This window comes from Pelophylax lessonae, assembly GCF_965119305.1.
Source record: "Pelophylax lessonae genome assembly, chromosome: 7".
In the NCBI taxonomy this organism is placed as follows: domain Eukaryota; kingdom Metazoa; phylum Chordata; class Amphibia; order Anura; family Ranidae; genus Pelophylax; species Pelophylax lessonae.
The window spans coordinates 281,652,557-281,674,866 of record NC_138774.1 but is presented as its reverse complement, the minus strand read 5'-3'; the positions used below and the strand labels follow the sequence as shown (position 1 = coordinate 281,674,866).

At 40.7% G+C, this 22,310-nt stretch overlaps 1 protein-coding gene across 1 annotated transcript in view; it reads right to left on the bottom strand.

The window, feature by feature from the left end:
* MID2 (midline 2) overlaps positions 1 to 22,310 on the bottom strand; it is a 349,455-nt gene that overhangs the window by 145,818 nt on the left and 181,327 nt on the right. Inside the window, exon 6 of the mRNA XM_082263055.1 lies at positions 4,284 to 4,427. Within this exon, the coding sequence (XP_082119181.1) occupies positions 4,284 to 4,427 (144 nt within the window). The remainder of the gene's footprint in view (positions 1 to 4,283; positions 4,428 to 22,310) is intronic.

Genomic DNA, 22,310 nt, shown 5'->3' with positions numbered 1-22,310 from the left:
CAGTGTGTTGTTACTTCTCCTCTCCCCAGGATATGTGATCACTTGTAAAAAAGGGAAAAACATTTTTTTTATAATAGTTTTTTCCTTTTTTTATATCAATACACAAATGTTTTACCTTTCATTTCTATTGTAAACTGAATGGGTTGTTTTACAGGGTGAACGCTTATAATCACTTTTAAACTTAATCTGCTTATATTTTGCCTTCCTGGTCCATCCAACCTCATCATAATGAAATAATAATTTTAAAATAGGTAAATAATATTGTAATAATAAATTAAATATCAATTTCAAAATAGGTAAATAATAATGTAATAATAAATAATTTTATATAGTAAAAATAATAATATAATATTATATTATTAATTATTATTATTATTATATAATAATAATATTATTATTATTAATATTATATTATTATTAAAATAAATAATAATAATAATAATATTAATAATAAAAATAATAATATTTTACCAGTAATATTATTGCTATTATTTTTAATTTCAATCGTTTTTATTAGAAAGATTTTTGCAATGAGGTACAACAGAAGAAAAAAAAGGGAGGGAGCCTAAACATAGGCAACAGTGATGTAAACTGAAAGTAAAATAAAGTCCACAGTTGTATTAACTAGCTGCCATGCAGAACATAATAATACAATGAAGGGTGCAAGGGCGAGCAAAATAAAACTCAGGCATCAAAAAAAAAAATATATATATATATAAGTGTTAGTATAAGTATATGTTAAGTTAATAATAATACTAATTAAATAAAGCAATAATAAATACAGAAAATAACATAAAAAGTAATAATAATGAAAAAAACTATTTATTTAAATTCATTACCCAACCTAATTTAGACCCAATGACATCATTAATCTCTGTGCTCCCTCTATGCAATGCCAGCAGATCAGGACTATATTTTGTGTTTCAGGGCTTAATAGTACTCTCTTCATCAGGGCTTAAAACCCATCTCCAGGGAAACCTAAAGCTTAATCTGCTTATATATTGCTGTCCTTGGTTCAAAAAACTCATAATAATGAAAATAATAACTAATAATAATGCAACAATCATTTTATATAATAATTTACCAATAATATTATTATTGTTGTTATTTTTAATTACTATTTCACTATTGATCATAATAATAATAAAGCAATAATAAATACCAAAAATAATAATACAAATGTAACAATAATGAACTAGTAATATAATAATAAACTAGTAATATATAAAATATATTTAAATTAAAACTTTCTGTTTTCATTACCCAGCTTAGTTTAGCCCAATTATGCAAGGCTAAAGGGAAGGCTGGGGGCAGATTTAAATCTTTCCACTCTACCATGAAAAAAAAATGGCTTGAGATGGTCACTTAAGCGTATCTTTTGCTATATATATATATATATATATATATATATATATATATACATATATATATATATATATATATATATATATATATATATATATACACACATATACACTTAAAAATAAAAATTACATTTTCTTTTTATATATATTTCTTTTTCATATATATATATATATCTATATATATATATATATATATATATATACGTATATATAAATATATATACCCACACACACCACATGGCAGTAAATGAACCGATGTTCTGACAATCAAAATGAAATACAGTTCACACTGTTGTAAAATATTCGCAGGATCTCGCACTTTCAAGAAGGCATCTTATATGAAAATCAATTAAGATCACTTCACACCTCTCAGTGCAATTTGTAGCTATTCACACCAGGTTGTCTAGTTCTGCGAAATTCAGGCTCAGTCATCAATGCTAAGCTGAGTGCAATTCTGGAACAGGAACATAATTCTACTATAAACAATAAGGAGTGATATATATATGAAAATTAAAATCCTATAAATACACTCACCCTGCGCTAAAATAAATAAGAAGGCACAAGAATAAAATCAATAATACTGACTTGACGTCAAAGCAGCTGCTATAAAAGAAATGATCAACTGCAAAAAGGTGTCCGATAATATTAAGAGGCAAAATAATATATTCAAACACTAGCAGCGCTAAATAAACAAACTGAAGAATAAAATCCAAAGTCCTTAAATGGGTATTTCCAGGTCATGTGGTAGGTTAGTTAGACACAATCCTTTATCCCAGGGAGGGTGTGAGGGGTCCTGGCCGTAGCACCTGATTTCCACCACCACTTTGTGCTCCCCCCCTATTCTTAAAACTCACCAGAGGATGGTGAATCAAGATCCTTCAAGGAATTCCACCACTAGATTCCAGCATTGGACACTGGACCACTTTTCCTCTATTAGCTGTACAATATCGGGGCCGAGCTTGCAGTGTGTATGGATATTGTACAGCTAATAGAGGAAAAGTGGTCCAGTGTCCAATGCTGGAATCTAGTGGTGGAATTCCTTGAAGGATCTTGATTCACCATCCTCTGGTGAGTTTTAAGAATAGGGGGGGAGCACAAAGTGGTGGTGGAAATCAGGTGCTACGGCCAGGACCCCTCACACCCTCCCTGGGATAAAGGATTGTGTCTAACTAACCTACCACATGACCTGGAAATACCCATTTAAGGACTTTGGATTTTATTCTTCAGTTTGTTTATTTAGCGCTGCTAGTGTTTGAATATATTATTTTGCCTCTTAATATTATCGGACACCTTTTTGCAGATAATTCTACTATAATTGCAGCATCGATTCACAGAGAATGCCACATATTGGATACACTAACAGGTCTGATCTGCCTGTGATGTGACATACGTAGAGTCTGTATAAATGCAATTGTGCTCATATACAAGTGTTTATAAATTACTGTAAAATGTGAAACGATAATATCACCAGTGCAACGTGTAAAAAGTTGAAGCACCCTTGTTAGTTGACTTGCCCCCTCGTTGGTTTACATGCTCCATTGTCAGTTGACTTCCTCCCCCTCATTAACTGACTTTGCCCATCAATAGTTGACTATGCCCATAAATTGTAGACGTTCCCTCACGTTAGTGGACGTTCCCTCACGTTAGCGGACATTCCCTCTCGTTAGCGGTCTTTCCCTCTCGTTGGCGGTCTTTCCCTCTCGTTGGTGGACTTTCCCTCTCGTTGGTGGACTTTCCCTCTCGTTGGTGGACTTTCCCTCTCGTTGGTGGACTTTCCCTCTCGTTGGTGGACTTTCCCTCTCGTTGGTGGACTTTCCCTCTCGTTGGTGGACTTTCCCTCTCGTTGGTGGACTTTCCCTCTCGTTAGTTGACTTGACCCATCATTAGGTGACCTGCCCCCTTTCATTAGTTGACCTGCCCCCTTTCATTAGTTGACCCGCCCCCTCGTTAGCTGGTTTGCCCATTTATTAGTTAACTTTCCCCCTCGTTAGCTGACTTTCTCTTTCATTCATTGACTTGCACCGATGTAAAGCATTACAACATTATAGGACAATAAAATACACGCGGAGCTTTTGAGGTCCATAACATATTCATAAATTATGCTAAACAGATCAAACTTATATCTAATGGAAAAGTAGAATCTTACTGATGAAGTTGGCTTGCCCAATATAAACGGTGTATTGCAGCTCATAGGAGCCAACGCGAAAACCATTGGCTTCCCCCCTCATTCATTGACTTTCTCTCTCGTCAATGGACTTTCTCTCTCGTCAATGGACTTTCTCTCTCGTCAATGGACTTTCTCTCTCGTCAATGGACTTTCCCTCTCGTCAATGGACTTTCCCTCTCGTCAATGGACTTTCCCTCTCGTCAATGGACTTTCCCTCTCGTCAATGGACTTTCCCTCTCGTCAATGGACTTTCCCTCTCGTCAATGGACTTTCCCTCTCGTCAATGGACTTTCCCTCTCGTCAATGGACTTTCCCTCTCGTCAGTTGACTTTCCCTCTCGTCAGTTGACTTTCCCTCTCGTCAGCTGACTTTCCCACTCGTCAGCTGACTTTCCCACTCGTCAGCTGACTTTCCCACTCGTCAGTTGACTTTCCCTCTCGTCAGTTGACTTTCCCTCTCGTCACTTGACTTGCTCCCTCATTATTTGACCTGCCCGCTCGTCAGCTGATTTGCTCTATCGTTAGTTGCTCTGCCCCCTCATTAGTTGATTTGCCCATTGTTAGTTACCCCCCCCCCCCCATTAGTTGACTAGATTAGTTGACTTTTCCACTCGTTCATTGACTTGCTCTTAGGTATAGCATTACAACAAGATAGGACAATAAAATACACGCTGAGCTTTTGAGGTCCATAACATATTCATAAATTATGCTGAACACATCAAACATATATCTAATGGAAAAGTGGAATCTTACTGATGAAGTTGGCTTGCCCGGTATAGATGGTGTATTGCAGCTCATAGGAACCAACGCTAAATTCGTCATCGGACATCCAGTGCACTGTGATTGTATCATGAGACGCGGTGCAGAGTTCCTCACGAATGGTGGGAGGGTTTGGAGCTGTGTATTGAACAGAGACAATGTTACACAACAGAAAAAAACAAGAAGGGTTGACAGGTAATACAAAGGCATGCAGTGGGCAAACAGACCTTTGTAAGGAAAATGTCCCCGGAACTTAGTGAATGAGGTGCAGCTTTGCCGGCTTCCATTATCCAGTCATGTACAAGCAAAAATGCTGTTTTATTCTATTTTTCTTGCACGTGATTTAGTATTTTCTGCAAAGGGAAACTTCACCACTTCCACTAAGCTCTGGGAAAAAATTCCTTGCAAAGTGCAACTTCCCTTGCAACATGAACAGCCTATTTGCCTTCATTTAATCAACCCCACAAAGTCTGACCATATAGCTCAGTAGATATTTTGCACTTGAAGATCAGGCCTTTTCTGGAACTTTTGGTTTAAATGTTTAAATCAGTATTTTTTGCAAGAAAATTACTTAGAACCCCTAAATATTATATGTATATTTTATTTTAGCAGAGACCCTGGAGAATAAAATGGCGATTGTTGCAATATTTTGTCACACATATTTGAATAATAGTCAATCTTTTTGAAAAAAAAAAAAAAAAAAATACGGGAAACATACATTTTAAAAGAACTAAAATAAATAAATAAATAAATAGTTGCCATTGGTTCTCTTCTCTTTTTTTCCCCCTTCTTCTTTCTCTCTTTTTTTTTTGTTAGTTAAATGGGATAAGTGGGAGAGATTATTATGGTTGTTTATTATCCTTTGGATTACGATTAGAAATTATGTCACAGTGGATTAGTTAAAGAAGAGAGGGAGAATTTTTTATCTCCCCTCTATTTTTCATTCATGTAATAACAGTTTTGTAAATATGCCTATGATGTATTTGAATTTATAAACCCACTTTTGAATTTTCAAAAAAAATATTTGAAAAAAAAAAAATAATAATAATAATTACCCCAATTATTTTGTATAATGTGAATGATGATTTTACACCGAGTAAACGGATATCTGTGACGGAACCGACCCACAATGTGCTTCCGTCAGTATCCGGCTTCCTCTAGTCTTGAACATAGATATCAGATATTTTAGCCACCCTACATACATACAAGACTAACCGACAATAGCTTGTATGAGATATGGAAACTTTTATTGAACAAACTCACACAGAATATATACCCCACCAGGTCATGTGAGCCTGATTACATTATCGTATGCAGATAAAATTGCACACAGAAATAGAATTAACATAACTAAGGAACAACCAACACAAACAGTATTCTACTTCCCCTCTAGCAACCAATAGCTGAATGCGATTTAATTACCATGCTAATTAACTCAGCAATTAAACCAGCCTGGGTGGCCAGACTGGCTGGCAACAAGGCTAAAACAAAGTACATTACACATTATCCTAACTATAAACACAGAACACCTTATTAACCACTCCCGGACCGGAAGGATTTGCCCCTTAATGACCAGGCCATTTTTTGCGATTCGGCACTGCATTATTTTAACTGACAATTGTGCGGTCGTGCGATTCTGTACCTAAATAAAATGTACGTCCTTTTTTAGCCCACAAATAGAGCTTTTATTTTGGTGGTATTTGATCACCTGTGCGATTTTTATTTCTTGCATTATAAACAAAAAATGAGCGACAATTCTGAAAAAAAAAAAAAAACAATATTTTTCACTTTCTGCTATATAACAATTTAAAAAAAAAAAATTAAAAATCTATTTTTTTTATCCTTTTAGGCCAATTTGTATTCTGCTACATATTTTTGGTAAAAAAAAAAAAAAAAAAAAAATCGCAATAAGCATATTTTGATTGGTTTGCACAAAAGTTATCGTGTCTAAAAACTACGGGAAAGATTTATGTAATTTTTATTTATTTTTTTTTTCAAGTAATGGCAGCAATCAGTGATTTTTAGCGGGACTTTACATGGAGCCCCGGGAATCGATTTACATCATTTAATCTGTCAATTCAGTTATAAAAATGACTACAGTATTTGATCTCTTAACAATACAGATTTTTTTTGCCTTCCTCTTAATCATCTATGGGTAAAGGATTCTGCATATGGAAGTTTTCTATTTATTCATTCTATTTTTTTTTTTTATTCGTTCATGTATTTTATGTGGAACCCTGAGAATTGATTAACATTGTTTTTCCTGTCAATTCGAGGTATAAAGTCATTGCAAGTATTTTACCTCCACTGGAGCGAATTGGACCATTCGTTGTAGATTTTTTTTCCTTCCTCTTGATCAACTGTGGGTATAGGACTCTCTATATGAAGGTTTTCTATTTATTTATTCAATTTTCTTTATATATTTATTTTATGTGTAACCCATGAATTAATTTACACAGTTTGTCTTGCTGATCCAGTGGTTGAGTCATAGCAATTATTTTATATCCTCCGCTGGAGCTAATTGGACTTCATAGTATTTTTTTTGCCTTCGTCTTGATCAACTGTGTGTCAACAAAATTCTGTATTCGAGGTTTTCGATTGATTTTATTATTATTATTTTTTTTTTTTCATTGCTCTCCGTTAATTATTGCTCTCTGCTCAAGCAACAGGGTTTTTTTTTTTTTTTTGCCTTTCTCTGTATCAGCTGTGAGTATAGAATTCTGTATTAGTGATTTACTATTTATTCTATTTTTTTTTTCTTTTACCTGGAGCCCCAGGAATTGATTAACATTGTTTCTCCTTTCAATTCAGGTATAAAGCTATTACAAGTGTGTTATCACCACTGGAGCAATAGGGGTTTTTTTTTTGCATTCCTCTTGATCAACTGGGGGTATAGGTTTCTGCATATGGAGGTTTTTTATTTATTTATTCTATTTTATTTATTTTATGTGGAACCCTTGGAATTGATTTACATTTTTTTTCCTGTCAATCCAGTTATAAACTCATTGCAAGCAATTTATCTCTGCTGGAGCAAATTGGACGATGCTTTATAGAATGTTTTTATTTTTATTGACTTTCTCTTGATCCACTGTGGCTATAGGATTCTGTATATAGGGGTTTCCATTTATTTATTCATTTTTCTAAATATATTTATTTTATGTGGCACCCGGGAATCGATTTGTGCTTTTTTTTCCCTTTTGATCCAGTTATAAAGTCATTGCAAGATTTTATCTCCACTGGAGAAAATTGGATAATGCTTTGTAGAATTTTTATTTTTTTTTTGTCTTCCTCTTGATCAACTGTGGGTATAGGATTCTGCATATGGAGGTTTTCTGTTTATTTATGTATTAATGTGGAACCCTGGGAATTGGTTTACATTGTTTTTCCTGTCAATCCAGTTATAAAGACATTGCAAATATTCCGTCTCCGCTGGAGCAAATTGGACAATCCTTTTTTTTTTTTTGTCTTCCTTTTGATCAACTGTGGGTATAGGAATCTGCATATGGGGTTTTCATTTATTCCATTTTAATAATTAACTAATTTTTTTTTTATTTTTATTTTTTTATGTGGAACCTGGGAATTGGTTTACATTGTTTTCCTGTCAATCCAGTTATAAAGACATTGCAAATATTCCGTCTCCGCTGGAGCAAATTGGACAATCCTTTTTTTTTTTTGTCTTCCTTTTGATCAACTGTAGTTATAGGAATCTGCATATGGGGTTTTCATTTATTCCATTTTAATAATTAACTAATTTTTTTATTTTTTATTTTTTTATGTGGAACCTGGAAATTGGTTTACACTTCCTGTCAATCCAATTATAAAGACATTGCAAGTATTTTATCTCCACTGGAGCAAATTGGACAATGCTTTATAGAATTTTTCTTTCTTTCTTTTGATCAACTGTGGGTACAGGGTTCTGTATATGGGTTTTCTTTTTTCTTTTTATTATTTGTTATATCTTTATTTTATTTATTTATTCATATATTTAATTATGTGGAACCCTGGGAATTGATTGACATTGGTTTTCCTGTCAATCCAGTTATAAAGCCATTGCAAGTATTTTATCTCCACTGGAGCAAATTGGACCATGCTTGTATTTTTTTTTTTCTTCCTTTCGATCAACTGTGGGTATAGGAATCTGGATATGGGGTTTTCATTTATTTCATTTTAATAATAATTTTTTTTTTTTTTTTATGTGGAACCTGGAAATTGATTTACTCTTCCTGTCAATCCAATTACAAAGTCATTGCAAGTATTTAGTCTCCGCTGGAGCAAATTGGACAATGCTTTTATTTTTATTTTTTTTCTTCCTTTCGATCAACTGTAGGTATAGGAATCTGCATATGGGGTTTTCATTTATTTCATTTTAATAATTAACACATTTTTTTTTTTTATTATTATGTGGAACCTGGAAATTGATTTACTCTTCCTGTCAATCCAATTATAAAGACATTGCAAGTATTTTATTTCCACTGGAGCAAATTGGACCATGCTAGTATTATTATTTTTTCGATCAACTGTGGGTATAGGAATCTGCATATGGGGTTTTCATTTATTCCATTTTAATAATTAACTAATTTTTTTTTTATTTTTATTTTTTTATGTGGAACCTGGGAATTGGTTTACATTGTTTTCCTGTCAATCCAGTTATAAAGACATTGCAAATATTCCGTCTCCGCTGGAGCAAATTGGACAATCCTTTTTTTTTTTTGTCTTCCTTTTGATCAACTGTAGTTATAGGAATCTGCATATGGGGTTTTCATTTATTCCATTTTAATAATTAACTAATTTTTTTATTTTTTATTTTTTTATGTGGAACCTGGAAATTGGTTTACACTTCCTGTCAATCCAATTATAAAGACATTGCAAGTATTTTATCTCCACTGGAGCAAATTGGACAATGCTTTATAGAATTTTTCTTTCTTTCTTTTGATCAACTGTGGGTACAGGGTTCTGTATATGGGTTTTCTTTTTTCTTTTTATTATTTGTTATATCTTTATTTTATTTATTTATTCATATATTTAATTATGTGGAACCCTGGGAATTGATTGACATTGGTTTTCCTGTCAATCCAGTTATAAAGCCATTGCAAGTATTTTATCTCCACTGGAGCAAATTGGACCATGCTTGTATTTTTTTTTCTTCCTTTCGATCAACTGTGGGTATAGGAATCTGGATATGGGGTTTTCATTTATTTCATTTTAATAATAATTTTTTTTTTTTTTTTATGTGGAACCTGGAAATTGATTTACTCTTCCTGTCAATCCAATTACAAAGTCATTGCAAGTATTTAGTCTCCGCTGGAGCAAATTGGACAATGCTTTTATTTTTATTTTTTTTCTTCCTTTCGATCAACTGTAGGTATAGGAATCTGCATATGGGGTTTTCATTTATTTCATTTTAATAATTAACACATTTTTTTTTTTTTATTATTATGTGGAACCTGGAAATTGATTTACTCTTCCTGTCAATCCAATTATAAAGACATTGCAAGTATTTTATTTCCACTGGAGCAAATTGGACCATGCTAGTATTATTATTTTTTCGATCAACTGTGGGTATCGGAATCTGCAAATGGGGTTTTCATTTATTTCATTTTAATAATATGTTTGTTTTTTTATGTGGAACCTGGAAATTGATTTCCACTTTCTGTCAATCCAATTATAAAATTTTATTTCCACTGGAGCAAATTGGATCATGTTTTTATTTTATTTTTTGTCTTCCTCTTGATCAACTGTGGGTATCGGAATCCACATACAGAAGTTTTCATTTATTCAATTTTAATAATTAACCAATTTTTATGCGGAACCTGGAAATTGATTTCCACTTTCTGTCAATCCAATTATAAAGACATTGCAAGTATTTTATCCCCACTGGAGCAAATTGGACCATGCTTTTATTTTTTTTGTCTTACTTTTGATCAACTGTAGGTATGGGAATCTGCATATTGGGGTTTTCATTTATTCCATTTTAATAATTAACTCATTTTTTTTTTTTAATGTGGAACCTGGAAAATTATTTACACTTCCTGTCAATCCAATTATAAAGACATTGCAAGTATTTTATCTCCACTGGAGCAAATTGGACAATGCTTTATAGAATTTTTCTTTCTTTCTTTTGATTAACTGTGGGTACAGAGTTCTGGATACGGAGGTTTTTTGTTTCTTTTTATTATTTGTTATATCTTAATTTGTTTTATTTATTTATTCATAAATGTATTTATTTTATGTTGAAGGCGGGAATTTATTTACATTGTTTTTCCTTTTGATCCAGTTATAAAGTTATTGAAAATTTTTTGTTTTATCTCCGCTGGAGCAAAATCAGACCATGCTTGATAGAATTTTTTTTTTTTGCCTTTCTTTTTTTAACTGTGGGTATAGGATTCTGTATATGGAGGTTTTCTTTTTTATTTATTCTTTTTTATTGGCTGAACTAGACAGACTTGCATCTTTTTTTAACCTGACTAATTATCTAACAATGCAAGGGAATAGAAACCTTCAATGTATTGACTAAATTATTCAGAATGGTTTCTACCCCCTGCAAACAATTGTTATTCTTAGATTTATCTTTACTTCTTTTTTTCACCTTCCAGATTCTGGCAATGGTTGCTTATCCCTTTTGTGTTTAATTATACGGTATTTACCAGAATTCATTACTATTATAGGTGAGTGATTCATATGAGCTCTACTACATTAGCTCTATTCTGCATAGTCAAGTAAATCGAATACACTGAGTACAATAAATGGCCAAAAAACACGTTGAAACCCCTCCTAATTGCCATATTTTGATTGAACAGTACACTACAGTATACAAAGACATTTTAGACATTTAATGACAGAGGTCAGACGTTTCTTATAGTTGGCCACCAGGTTTGCACACATCTCTGGAGGGATTTTGTCCCACTCCTCTTTGTAGATCTTCTCCAAGTCATTAAGGGTTTGAGGCTGATGTTTGCTAACTTGAACCTTCAGCTCCATCCACACATTTTCTATGGGAATAAGGTCTGGAGACTGGATAGGCCACTCAAGGACCTTAATGTGCTTCTTCTTGAGCCTCTCCTTTGTTGCCTTGGCCGTGTGTTTTGGGTCATTACATGCTGGAATACCCATCCACAACCCATTTTCAATGCCTTGGCTGAGGGAAGGATGTTCTCACTCAAGATTTGACGGTAGATTGCCCCGTCCATAGTGACCCATTTGTAATGCCTTGGCTGAGGGAAGGAGGTTCTCACTCAAGGTTTGACGGTAGATTGCCCCATCCATCGTGACCCATTTGTAATGCCTTGGTTGACGGAAGGAGGTTCTCACTCAAGATTTGACGGTAGATTGCCCCGTCCATCGTGATCCATTTGTAATGCCTTGGCTGACGGAAGGAGGTTCTCACTCAAGGTTTGACGGTAGATTGCCCCATCCATCGTGACCCATTTGTAATGCCTTGGTTGACGGAAGGAGGTTCTCACTCAAGATTTGACGGTAGATTGCCCCGTCCATCGTGATCCATTTGTAATGCCTTGGCTGACGGAAGGAGGTTCTCACTCAAGGTTTGACGGTAGATTGCCCCATCCATTGTGACCCATTTGTAATGCCTTGGTTGATGGAAGGAGGTTCTCACTCAAGATTTGACGGTAGATTGCCCCGTCCATAGTGACCCATTTGTAATGCCTTGGCTGACGGAAGGAGGTACTCACTCAAGATTTGACAGTAGATTGCCTCGTCCATCGTGACCCATTTGTAATGCCTTGACTGAGGGAAGGAGGTTCTCACTCAAGGTTTGACGGTAGACTGCCCCGTCCATCGTGACCCATTTGTAATGCCTTGGCTGAGGGAAGGAGGCTCTCACTCAAGATTTGACAGTAGATTGCCCCGTCCATCGTGACCCTTTTGTAATGCCTTGGCTGAGGGAAGGAGGTTCTCACTCAAGGTTTGACAGTAGATTGCCCCATCCATCATCCCTTTGATGCAGTGAAGTTGTCCTGTCCCCTTAGCAGAAAAACACCCCCAAAGCATAATGTTTCCACCTCCATGTTTGACAGTGGGGATGGTGTTCTTGGGGTCATAGGCAGCATTCCTCCTCCTTCAAACACGGCGAAGGTAGTTGATGCCAAAAAGCTTGACAACACTTTCACCCAGTTTTCCTCTGAATCATTCAGATCTTCATTAGCAAACTTCAGACGGGCCTTTACATGTCCTTTCTTGAGCAGGGGAGACCTTGTGGGCACTGCAGGATTTCAGTCCTTCACGGCGTAATGTGTTACAAATTGTTTTCTTGGTGACTATGGTCCCAGCTGCCATGAGATCATTGACAAGATTCTCCCATTAAGTTCTGGGCTGAGTCCTCACCATTTTCATGATCATTGAAACTCCACAAGGTGAGATCTTGCATGGAGCCCCAGACCGAAGGAGATTGGCAGTTAGTTTGTGTTTCTTCTATTTGCAAATAATCGCACCAACTGTTGTCACCCTCTCACCAAGCTGTTTGGCGATGGTCTTGTAGCCCATTCCAGCCTTGTGAAGGTCTACAATCTTATCCCTGACATCCTTGGACAGCTCTTTGGTCTTGTGGCCATGGTGGAGAGATTGGAATCTCAATGATTGCTTCTGTGGACAGGTGTCTTTTATACAGGTAACACACTTAGATTAGGAGGACTCCCTTTAGGAGAGTGCTCCTAATCTCAGCTTATTACCTGTATAGAAGACACCTGGGAGCCAGAAATCTTGCTGATTAATAGGGGATCAAATACTTATTTCACTCATTATAATGCAAATCAATTTATATTTTTTTTTAAATCCATTTTTCTGGATATTTTTGTTGTTATTCTGTCTCTCACTGTTAAAATAAACTGACCATTAAAATGATAGACTGGTCATTTCTTTGTCAGTGGGTAAATGTACAAAATCAGCAGGGGGGTCAAATACTTTTTTTCCCTCACTGTAGCATGAGACTTGTTGATTACAGAGCCATATGTCAGACTTAGTAGAGGATGTGAGATTTTTCTGCATGCAGAACTAGATTTCAGACTTAGTAGGGTTGGCATGTCGGAACTCTGCAGAGAGACCACGGCTTCTACGCAGCAAAAAAAAAAAAAAAATAGACTGCATAAAAAGTAAATGAAAAAAAAAAAAAGTAAATGAAAAAAAAATTATGTACAGTACATAAATTACAATCAAATACACAAACACACAAAAAACAAACAAACAAAAACACGAACAAAAAGAACAGTAAATAACAAAAATAAACTGCCCCCCCCCCTCCAAAAAAAAAACAACTACTCCCCAAAAAAATAGACTGCACAAAAAGTAAATGAAAATTTTTTTTACATAAATTACAATCAAATACACAAACACAAAAAAAAAAAACAATACAAAAAACACAAACAAAAAGAACAGTAAATAAAAAAAAATAAAATGCTCCCCCCCCAAAAAAAATAAAACACTCCCCAAAAAAAAATAGACTGCACAAAAAGTAAATGGAAAAAAATTCACATAAATTACAATCAAATAAACACAAACACAAAAAAAAACACAAACAAAAAGAATAGTTAATAAAAAAAATAAATAAACCACTCCCCAAAAACTAAAAAACGGAATTTTTTTAAAATCTTACCTGTAAAATTCCTTTCTCTGAGTCCTCCGACAGTCGCCGCCTCTTCATATTCGTCACATATGGGGTATTAGACTTTGCTCCGAAGGAGTAGCTAGGCAACAGAATATGTTAACATTAAAGCTTTTAACATATCCCACCCTCAAGGGGTGGTCCCCTCAGTCAATACCCTCCTACTTCCTGCAACCATATCTCAGTTTTAGTGGAATAGCAGTAGAGTATACAACCAAACCCCAAAAGAGGGGCGGGGGCGGCGACTGTCGGAGGACTCAGAGAAAGGAATTTTACAGGTAAGATTTTACAAAAATTCCGTTTTCTCTTACGTCCTCCGACAGTCGCCGCCTCTTCATATTCGTCACATATGGGGACGTCCCAAAGCAGTGCAAACATGAGGGGTGGGAAACGCATCCGCGACGAAAGGCAACGCAGTCTCCGCATCAAAGAAAGGAACCTTACCAAAGGAAGGAAACCAGCTGGGCAACAGAAAAAAACAAGTGCTCAACAGGAGCAACAACCCAGGAAAAGACAAAAAACCAGGGGATACAAAACTTATCCCAACAGCCAGAGGTCCCCAACAAGGGACCCTAGGGAACTGCCGCACTAAGAACCTTGCGGCCAAAGGAAGCATCCGCCGATGCCTGAACATCTACTTTTTTTCCACTCTGAACAACAATGATCGCGGTATAGCCCTGAAACATGACATCAGTAGTGAGGAGATTAGTTTTCTGGATTTGAGGATTCGGGTCCAGGACAATAAACTAATCACATCTACGTTTTTTAAAGAAACGGACCGTAATGGGTTCATCAGCCTAGAGAGTTGTCATCATAGACCATGGCTAAAAGGTGTCCCTAAAAGTCAGTTTCGGAGACTCAGGAGAAACTGTACTTTGTTGCAGGACTTCCTTGAGGAGGCCAAGGTACTAAAAGAACGATTCCTGGACAGAGGTTATGGATCAGATGAACTTGACTCCGCCATTCGTGCCACTGCAGAGATGGATAGGAGTCTAATCTTGTACCCTGAGAGGGAGGTTTTACCTATTAACGGGCCAGTGGGGGAGACAACTAGGTTTTCACCTCGTTTTTCCTTTTTTACGTCCTATTCTTCTCACCATTTTTTGGTGAAAAGAATTTTGACCAAACATTGGGGCATTTTGAAGAGTGACAGGGTTCTGGGTTCTTTGATTCCAGACCAGCCCCCGGTTGTCTTTAGGGGTGCCCCCCCATTAAGGTTAAGGTTAGCACCGAACATCATTGATCCTCCCACTAGACCTAAATTCTTTTTTGACAGAGATGGGTTTTACCCTTGCAGACGTTGTGCCGTCTGTTCAATTAATCATTTGAAACAGCGGAAGTACACTCAATTTTTGTGCAATGCGACGGGTTTAACCTATGACATCAAATGTTTTGCAACATGCAGCACTAAAAATGTAGTGTACTTAATCACCTGTCCCTGTGGGCTACACTATGTAGGGCGTACCATTAGGGAGTTTCGGGTGAGAATGAATGAGCACATCGGCAATATTCGCAGGGGTTTTCCGAAGCACAACCTATCCAAACATTATGACAAATACCATGGGAGGGACCCTACAGGGACCTCATTTATGGTCATTGATCTTTTCCAATCTAACTGGCGGGGTGGCCACCTACGTAGAGGTATCTCACAGTTAGAAACCCGATGGATTTATCTCCTCAAATGCCTTAGGCCATCTGGTTTGAATGTGGACCTGGATCTTAATTCATTCATTAATAACAGTTAACCTTGGACATTGTGTTCTATGTTGTTATGGATCAATATGCTGGTATAGAATCATTCTCTGATTCTGAATTTTATATCAAGTTGTGTTAGACTGTACACATCCTTTTAACCTGTATGCTTTGAGTTATTGTATACTTTTTGGATCTTTATATCACCATTGTATATGTTTGTTATATTGATAATTCTTCTGGCTTGTGACCTCGACTCTTTTTGATTTTAATTCTTGTATCTCTTCCCCGGTTTGGGTTTGGGGATCCACATCCGGTTTTACATACTAGCTCCCATGGGTCCTTGGATGGTCTATGGGGCTGTTTACAACAATTAATGTTTTTTTGACATAGTTTTGGTAATATTTCCCATTTGTGGACATATACCTTTTTTATCCATGTTTAATGAGTTATCGCTAAATGATTTTTCCCGGGGCAGGTGGATGTATCTCTCCGGGAGATGACCATTTGTTTTGTTTCCGGAACGAAGGCACACTTCCGGTTCATCAGCCTTTAGCTCTAAGGTCTGAGAACCCCTTCCGGTGTCGCAATGCGGTCCATACGTGGTTTCACTTCCTGTGTGACCTCGGAGGGCGTGCCGATTGACCGCTTGCACTTCCGGTTTCCATTGACCTTTATAAGACGTCTATCACGCTGCTCCCTCCCCCCCCTGATGACGCAGTTGCCTGCGAAACATGTAGGCGGAGCTGTCAGCGTCGACGTCACAAGCCGGTTTGAATGCATCGCCCGCCAGCGATCATTGAAATTTATTTTTAAGGTCCCTCATGTTCTTACGTGTGGTGAGTGCATTTTATTTTGAATAAACGCTTTTACTTGGAACATACTGCACCATGGTCTTTCCCTGTCTCTATTCCATGTTTGAGAGGGACACTGCATGATAGATCCTATCCTTGGAAGGAGATCTGAGAAATCTAGGAGCTTCTGTCATCATTTTGGGAATCTGGTCGTCCTGCCTTGAGCAAAAGCGTTGTTGACCTTTGTGAGAGCATTGGTCACCTGTATTCGGTAAGAGGCCAATTGGTCACTATACATGTGGTGGAGGTTCTCACTTTTTCAAGCACCTACTAGACGGATCTCTTCACTTGCCATGATGCATGGGTGGATTGGACTGTTCCAGAATTTTATCGTTATTTTCGATTGTATTTACTTTTCCATATATGCATAGGATTTCATTTTCAGCGCTGTATTTTATATTTCATCTACTTTGTAGAATCTTGTGAACGTGTGTACGGTCGACCAGGTCGCCGCCTTACACACCAGGGCTACAGAAGCCCCATGACGACAGGCCCAAGACGTACTCAAAGATCTAGTAGAGTGCGCCTTCACAGGCACAGGGGGAACCTTCCCCTGCAAAGCATAGGCCTGTTCAATGGTCTGCCTGATCCATTTTGCGATGGTAGAGGCCGAAGCCGCCATGCCCTTCCGAGGACCCTCTGGAAGAACAAACAAGGAGTCCGTCTTTCGAAAAGACTCAGTCGATTTAAGGTAAACCCTTATCGCCCGAACAACATCCAGAGAATGCAATCTCACCTCCTTTGGATGTATAGGCTTCGCGCACAGCGAAGGTAAGACAATATCCTCATTAAGATGGAATTCCGAAACTCGTTTCGGAAGAAAAGAAGGATTAGGTCGCAAGACCACCTTATCCAAATGAACAACCAGGTACGGAGACTTGCAGGACAAAGCTGCCATCTCCGACACTCTGCGAGCCGAAGTGATCGCCACCAAAAAGGCGACCTTTTTGGACAACATAGACAACGAGATCTCCCTGATCTGTTCAAAAGGAGCACGTTGCAACACAGACAGAACGAGATTCAAGTCCCAAGGGGGCAAAGGATCCCTCCTAGGAGGAACCAGATGCCGCACACCCTGAACAAAAGTGCCAACCAAGGAGTTGGAAGCCACGGGACGTTGAAACAGAACGGCCAGTGCAGACACCTGACCCTTTATCGTAGCCAGCGCCAAACGCTGATCAACACCCGTTTGAAGAAAAGACAGCACACGGGAAACCGAGTACGTGCGGGGTGAAAACCCCCTGGACTCACACCAGGCAAAATAGGCCTTCCAAGTACGGTAATAAACCTTCCCCGAGGAAGACTTCCTCGCGTTGATCAAAGTATGAACGACCTCTGGAGAGAGACCCCTCTCCTTCAGGACCTCGGTCTCAACAGCCAGGCCGTCAAAGCCAGCGACTGTAAAGCAGGATGGTATATCGGTCCTTGAGACAGTAGATCGTCTCGAAGAGGCAGACGCCACGGAGCGTCGACGGCCAGATTCACGAGGTCTGCGTACCAGGACCGGCGAGGCCAGTCCGGTGCCACAAGAATCACCGTGCTGCGTTCCGAGTGTAACCTGCGAAGGAACCTGGACAGCAACTGAATCGGTGGAAACGCGTACATCAGCCTGTACTGATGCCATGGGGCCACTAACGCGTCCGACGCGTCTGCCCGAGGGTCGCGCGTCCTTTCCACGAACCTTTTCACCTTGTTGTTGAGACGAGACGCGAACAGGTCCACATCTGGAAGACCCCACTTCTCGCACAACATCTGGAAGACAGCCGGGTGGAGAGACCATTCCCCCTGATCCAGGGTCTGGCGACTCAGATAGTCCGCCTGCCAATTCTCCACCCCCGGAATGTGAACCGCCGTTATCGCCGGGACATGAGTCTCGGCCCAAGACAGAATGTCGGCCACTTCTCGACCCGCTCGGGCACTCCTGGTGCCCCCTTGGTGGTTGATGTAGGCCACCGCCGTGGCATTGTCCGTCTGCACCCGAACCGGGCAGCCCTGCAGCCGGTCCGTCCAGCGATGAAGACAGAGACTTATCGCACGCAATTCCAGAATGTTGATCGGAAGGGAAGACTCCCCCTCTGACCAAGTTCCCTGGGCGGATAGAACTCCCAGAACACCACCCCAGCCCGACAGGCTGGCATCCGTGGTGATCACCGTCCACGAGACAGGACGAAAAGACTTGCCCCCGGACACCATCGGGGACTGGAGCCACCACAGAAGGTTTCTTTTGGTGCGATGACTCAACGAGATTTGAAGATCCAGAGATTGAGGTCGCCCGTCCCACCTGGACAGGATCTCCGCTTGGAGACCCCGCGTGTGAAACTGGGCGAAGGGAATCGCCTCGAAGGCCGAGACCATCAATCCCAGACATCTCATGCACGTCCGCAGAGACGAGTGCGGAACGTCCCTGAGGGACCTGACTTCCTCCTGAAGAGTTCTGAGTTTGTCTTCCGGCAGGAAGACCTTCGCCTGCACCGAGTCCAGAATCATTCCCAGGTAGGGAAGACGAACCGACGGACTCAGTGTCGACTTTGGAAAATTTATCGTCCAACCAAACTCCTGCAGAGTTTGCATCGTGACAGACAGGTCCTTCTCCAGACCCTGGCTGGTCGCAGACCGAACCAGAATGTCGTCCAGATACCCCAGGACAGAAATGCCCTGGGCCCTCAATAATGCCAGAACCGGTGCAAGCACCTTGGTGAAGACCCGCGGAGCCGAGGCGAGACCAAAAGGCAACGCCACGAACTGGTAGTGATCCTCCGCAATGGCAAATCGAAGGAACCTCTGGTGACCCTCGAAAATGGGGATGTGAAGATACGCATCCTTCAAATCGATGGAGGCCATGAATTCCCCCGGAACCAGGGCAGCCACCACCGACCGCAGGGATTCCATGCGGAACTTGCGAACCCGCACAGAGCGGTTCAGAGCCTTCAAGTCCAGAATTGGACGAACCTTGCCCTCCTTTCTGGGCACGGTGAACAGATTGGAATAAAACCCCCGAAATCTGTCCCGATGAGGCACCGGAACCACCACTCCCTGAGCCCTCAGGTCCCGCACCGCCAGGTGCAGGTCCCGCAAACGCTCTGGAGACAGTTGAAGATTTGAGGGAAAAAATCTGCTCTCCGGCCGAGAGAGAAACTCGATCTTGTAACCAGATCGAACGATCTCCTGAACCCATCTGTCCCGCACACGGGCCAACCAGGGTCGAAGAAAACCGAGCAAGCGTCCCCCCACCCCAAAACTGGGTGAGGGCGCCCCTTCAGGCCGAACTGTTATGGGCTGCAGATCCAGATTGGCTGGACTTCTGTTTCCCAGACCAGGGCTTCTTCTGAGAGCCTTGACCTTTGAACGGCTTGCCCTTGTAGTGCGGCCGAAAGGCACGAAAGGACCCCTGAGGGGGCCGAAAATTAGCATGCTTCTTCCCAGAAGCCCCCTTAGCCTTGGGGAAATGGGGCAAGAGAGTGCTCTTACCCCCGGTGATCCCCTTAATCAACACATCCAAGGACTCCCCAAAAAGGCGAGACCCATCATAAGGTAGATTGGCTAAGGTCTTACGCGAAGATTGGTCCACCGACCAACATTTTAACCAAACCAGGCGGCGAGACAACACCGCCACGCTGTGCACACGTGCAGCCAATGGAACCAGGTCCAGGTCCGCATCACACAGATACATGACACCCTGGTGGATTTGATCCACCATATCCAGGGTCGCCGGCGAGGCCGAGTCGGCCACTAGGACGCGCCTAAGCATCTGCGTCCAACTTGCGATCGCCTGGGCCGCCATGAGAGAAGCAAACAGAGCTTTAAGCATAGAACCCGTAACAGAATAAGTATGACGGGCAAGAGACTCCAATCTCCTATCCGTGGCATCACGGAACACAGGGGAATCCTCTGCAGGAATCGCAGTGGCCTTGTTCAAAACCGCAATTGCGTGATCCACTGGGGGAGGCACACACCACCTTTCATCAGTGGAAGGCGAGAAAGGATAACGCAGCTTGAACCTACTTGGTACAGCAAAAGGTTTGCGCAGATTGCGCCATTGTTCCTTAACAGCGCGCTGAAAATCATCATTGCAGGGAAAAACCTGCGGTGTCCTGCGTTTTCTCTGCGTCCCATAGGCCGCCAAGGCAGCGGGGGGACACACTTCATCCTGCAAACGCAGTGTTTGCTTTATGGAAGCAATCAATTCATCCATGATTGCAAGCTCTTCAGGCGAGCCAGGGGGAGAATTATCAACCCCCTCAACTTCAGCCTCCACTTCGGACCCCACTAGATCTAGGGAGGAGCGGGACCCCGATAAGGAGGCCCCCGCCATAACAACCCCATCACCTTCACCCTCAGAATCAGAGGAAAGAGCAATTCTGGGTCTTTTAGTAGATTGAGCAGCCACCAGCATCTGCACCTGAGCAGCAAGGCCAGCCACAATAGTGGCTAAATCCCCCCCTGGGGGGGAAACAGCGGTCCCCTGGCTTTCCACCAAGGCGGTAGGAAATTTGCCCTCCTGAGAATCCATTGCCCCTGTAATGCCAGACAATAAAGGGTTAACTGCCCCTTTAAGCAAGCGCGGCAAGCGCAGCCCACCGCACCACACTCAAGCACAATGAGACCCCCACAGGGAATATGCAAACTGAACACAGGCAATGGATAGCAAGAACAGAAGGATAAAACCTGAGGAGACCCTCGCCGCTGCTGCTGCCTCGATCGGTGTTCCTGGAAAGAGGAAGTGATGCTGCCAGGGCGCTCTATGAAAGCCTATGGAGGCTACAAGAAAATGGCCGCCATGCATGTAAAACATGCGGCCGGAGCGAGTGTAGGCAAAATGGCGCCGTTTGGCGCCGAAACCGCCGCTCCACAGTGCAGTAATGCACACATGTCATCCATGTATAAGAACACATGTCAGATCGCCGCAGCGATCGCTGTATATGCCCAAACGTGCCAAAAAAAAACATGCCCCACAGCACACAGCTTTTCACACTGACCAGGCTGACACACACAGTGTCACACAGCTCCCCCCCCCCCCCTTGCAGCCCACAGCATGCAGCCGAGAGATAGGGAGACAAGCAGTGTGAATAGAGGCAGGTTACACAGTCCCAGACTGACACCCCCCCAGACAGACAGGTCCCCACATAGATACACTTACCTCTCAATGGCGTGGGGGACCCGCACAGGCGAACAAGCCGCTGCACATGAGGCAGGGAGAGTCTCAATTCAAGACGCACAAAATGGGGGTTAAGAAACCGCACGGCGTCCAGTGAGGTAGCCACCTCACCAATCATCCCTGCACCGAACAGGGATGGGTCGTTCACTGTGCCAGGAGCGTTACCTGGCTGAACGCTCGATGGTAGGCTGGGAAGCCACTGACCCACGACCTGCGACCAGGGGGATCAGCCCGAGACCCAGCCCGCATGATCCTCTTCATCAGAAGAACTAACTAACGCTGACAAAAATAACAGCTAAGTAAAGGTAGAGAGAAAACTCAAACAAAATTTCAAAAAGAAGAAAGAGTCTGGGGCAGAAAGCCCCAGCCCAGGAAAAGCCAGCCACTCCTGACAAGCTAGACATTAAAACTGGGATATGGTTGCAGGAAGTAGGAGGGTATTGACTGAGGGGACCACCCCTTGAGGGTGGGATATGTTAAAAGCTTTAATGTTAACATATTCTGTTGCCTAGCTACTCCTTCGGAGCAAAGTCTAATACCCCATATGTGACGAATATGAAGAGGCGGCGACTGTCGGAGGACGTAAGAGAAACATGCCCTGTAAATAAATGTTTAAAGAAAAGCTAATTTTGCCTAAGCAGTTCTGAGGTTTTCTGCTTCTGTGAAATCTTGCTGATGGAAAAACTGGAAATCAATTTCAATGATAC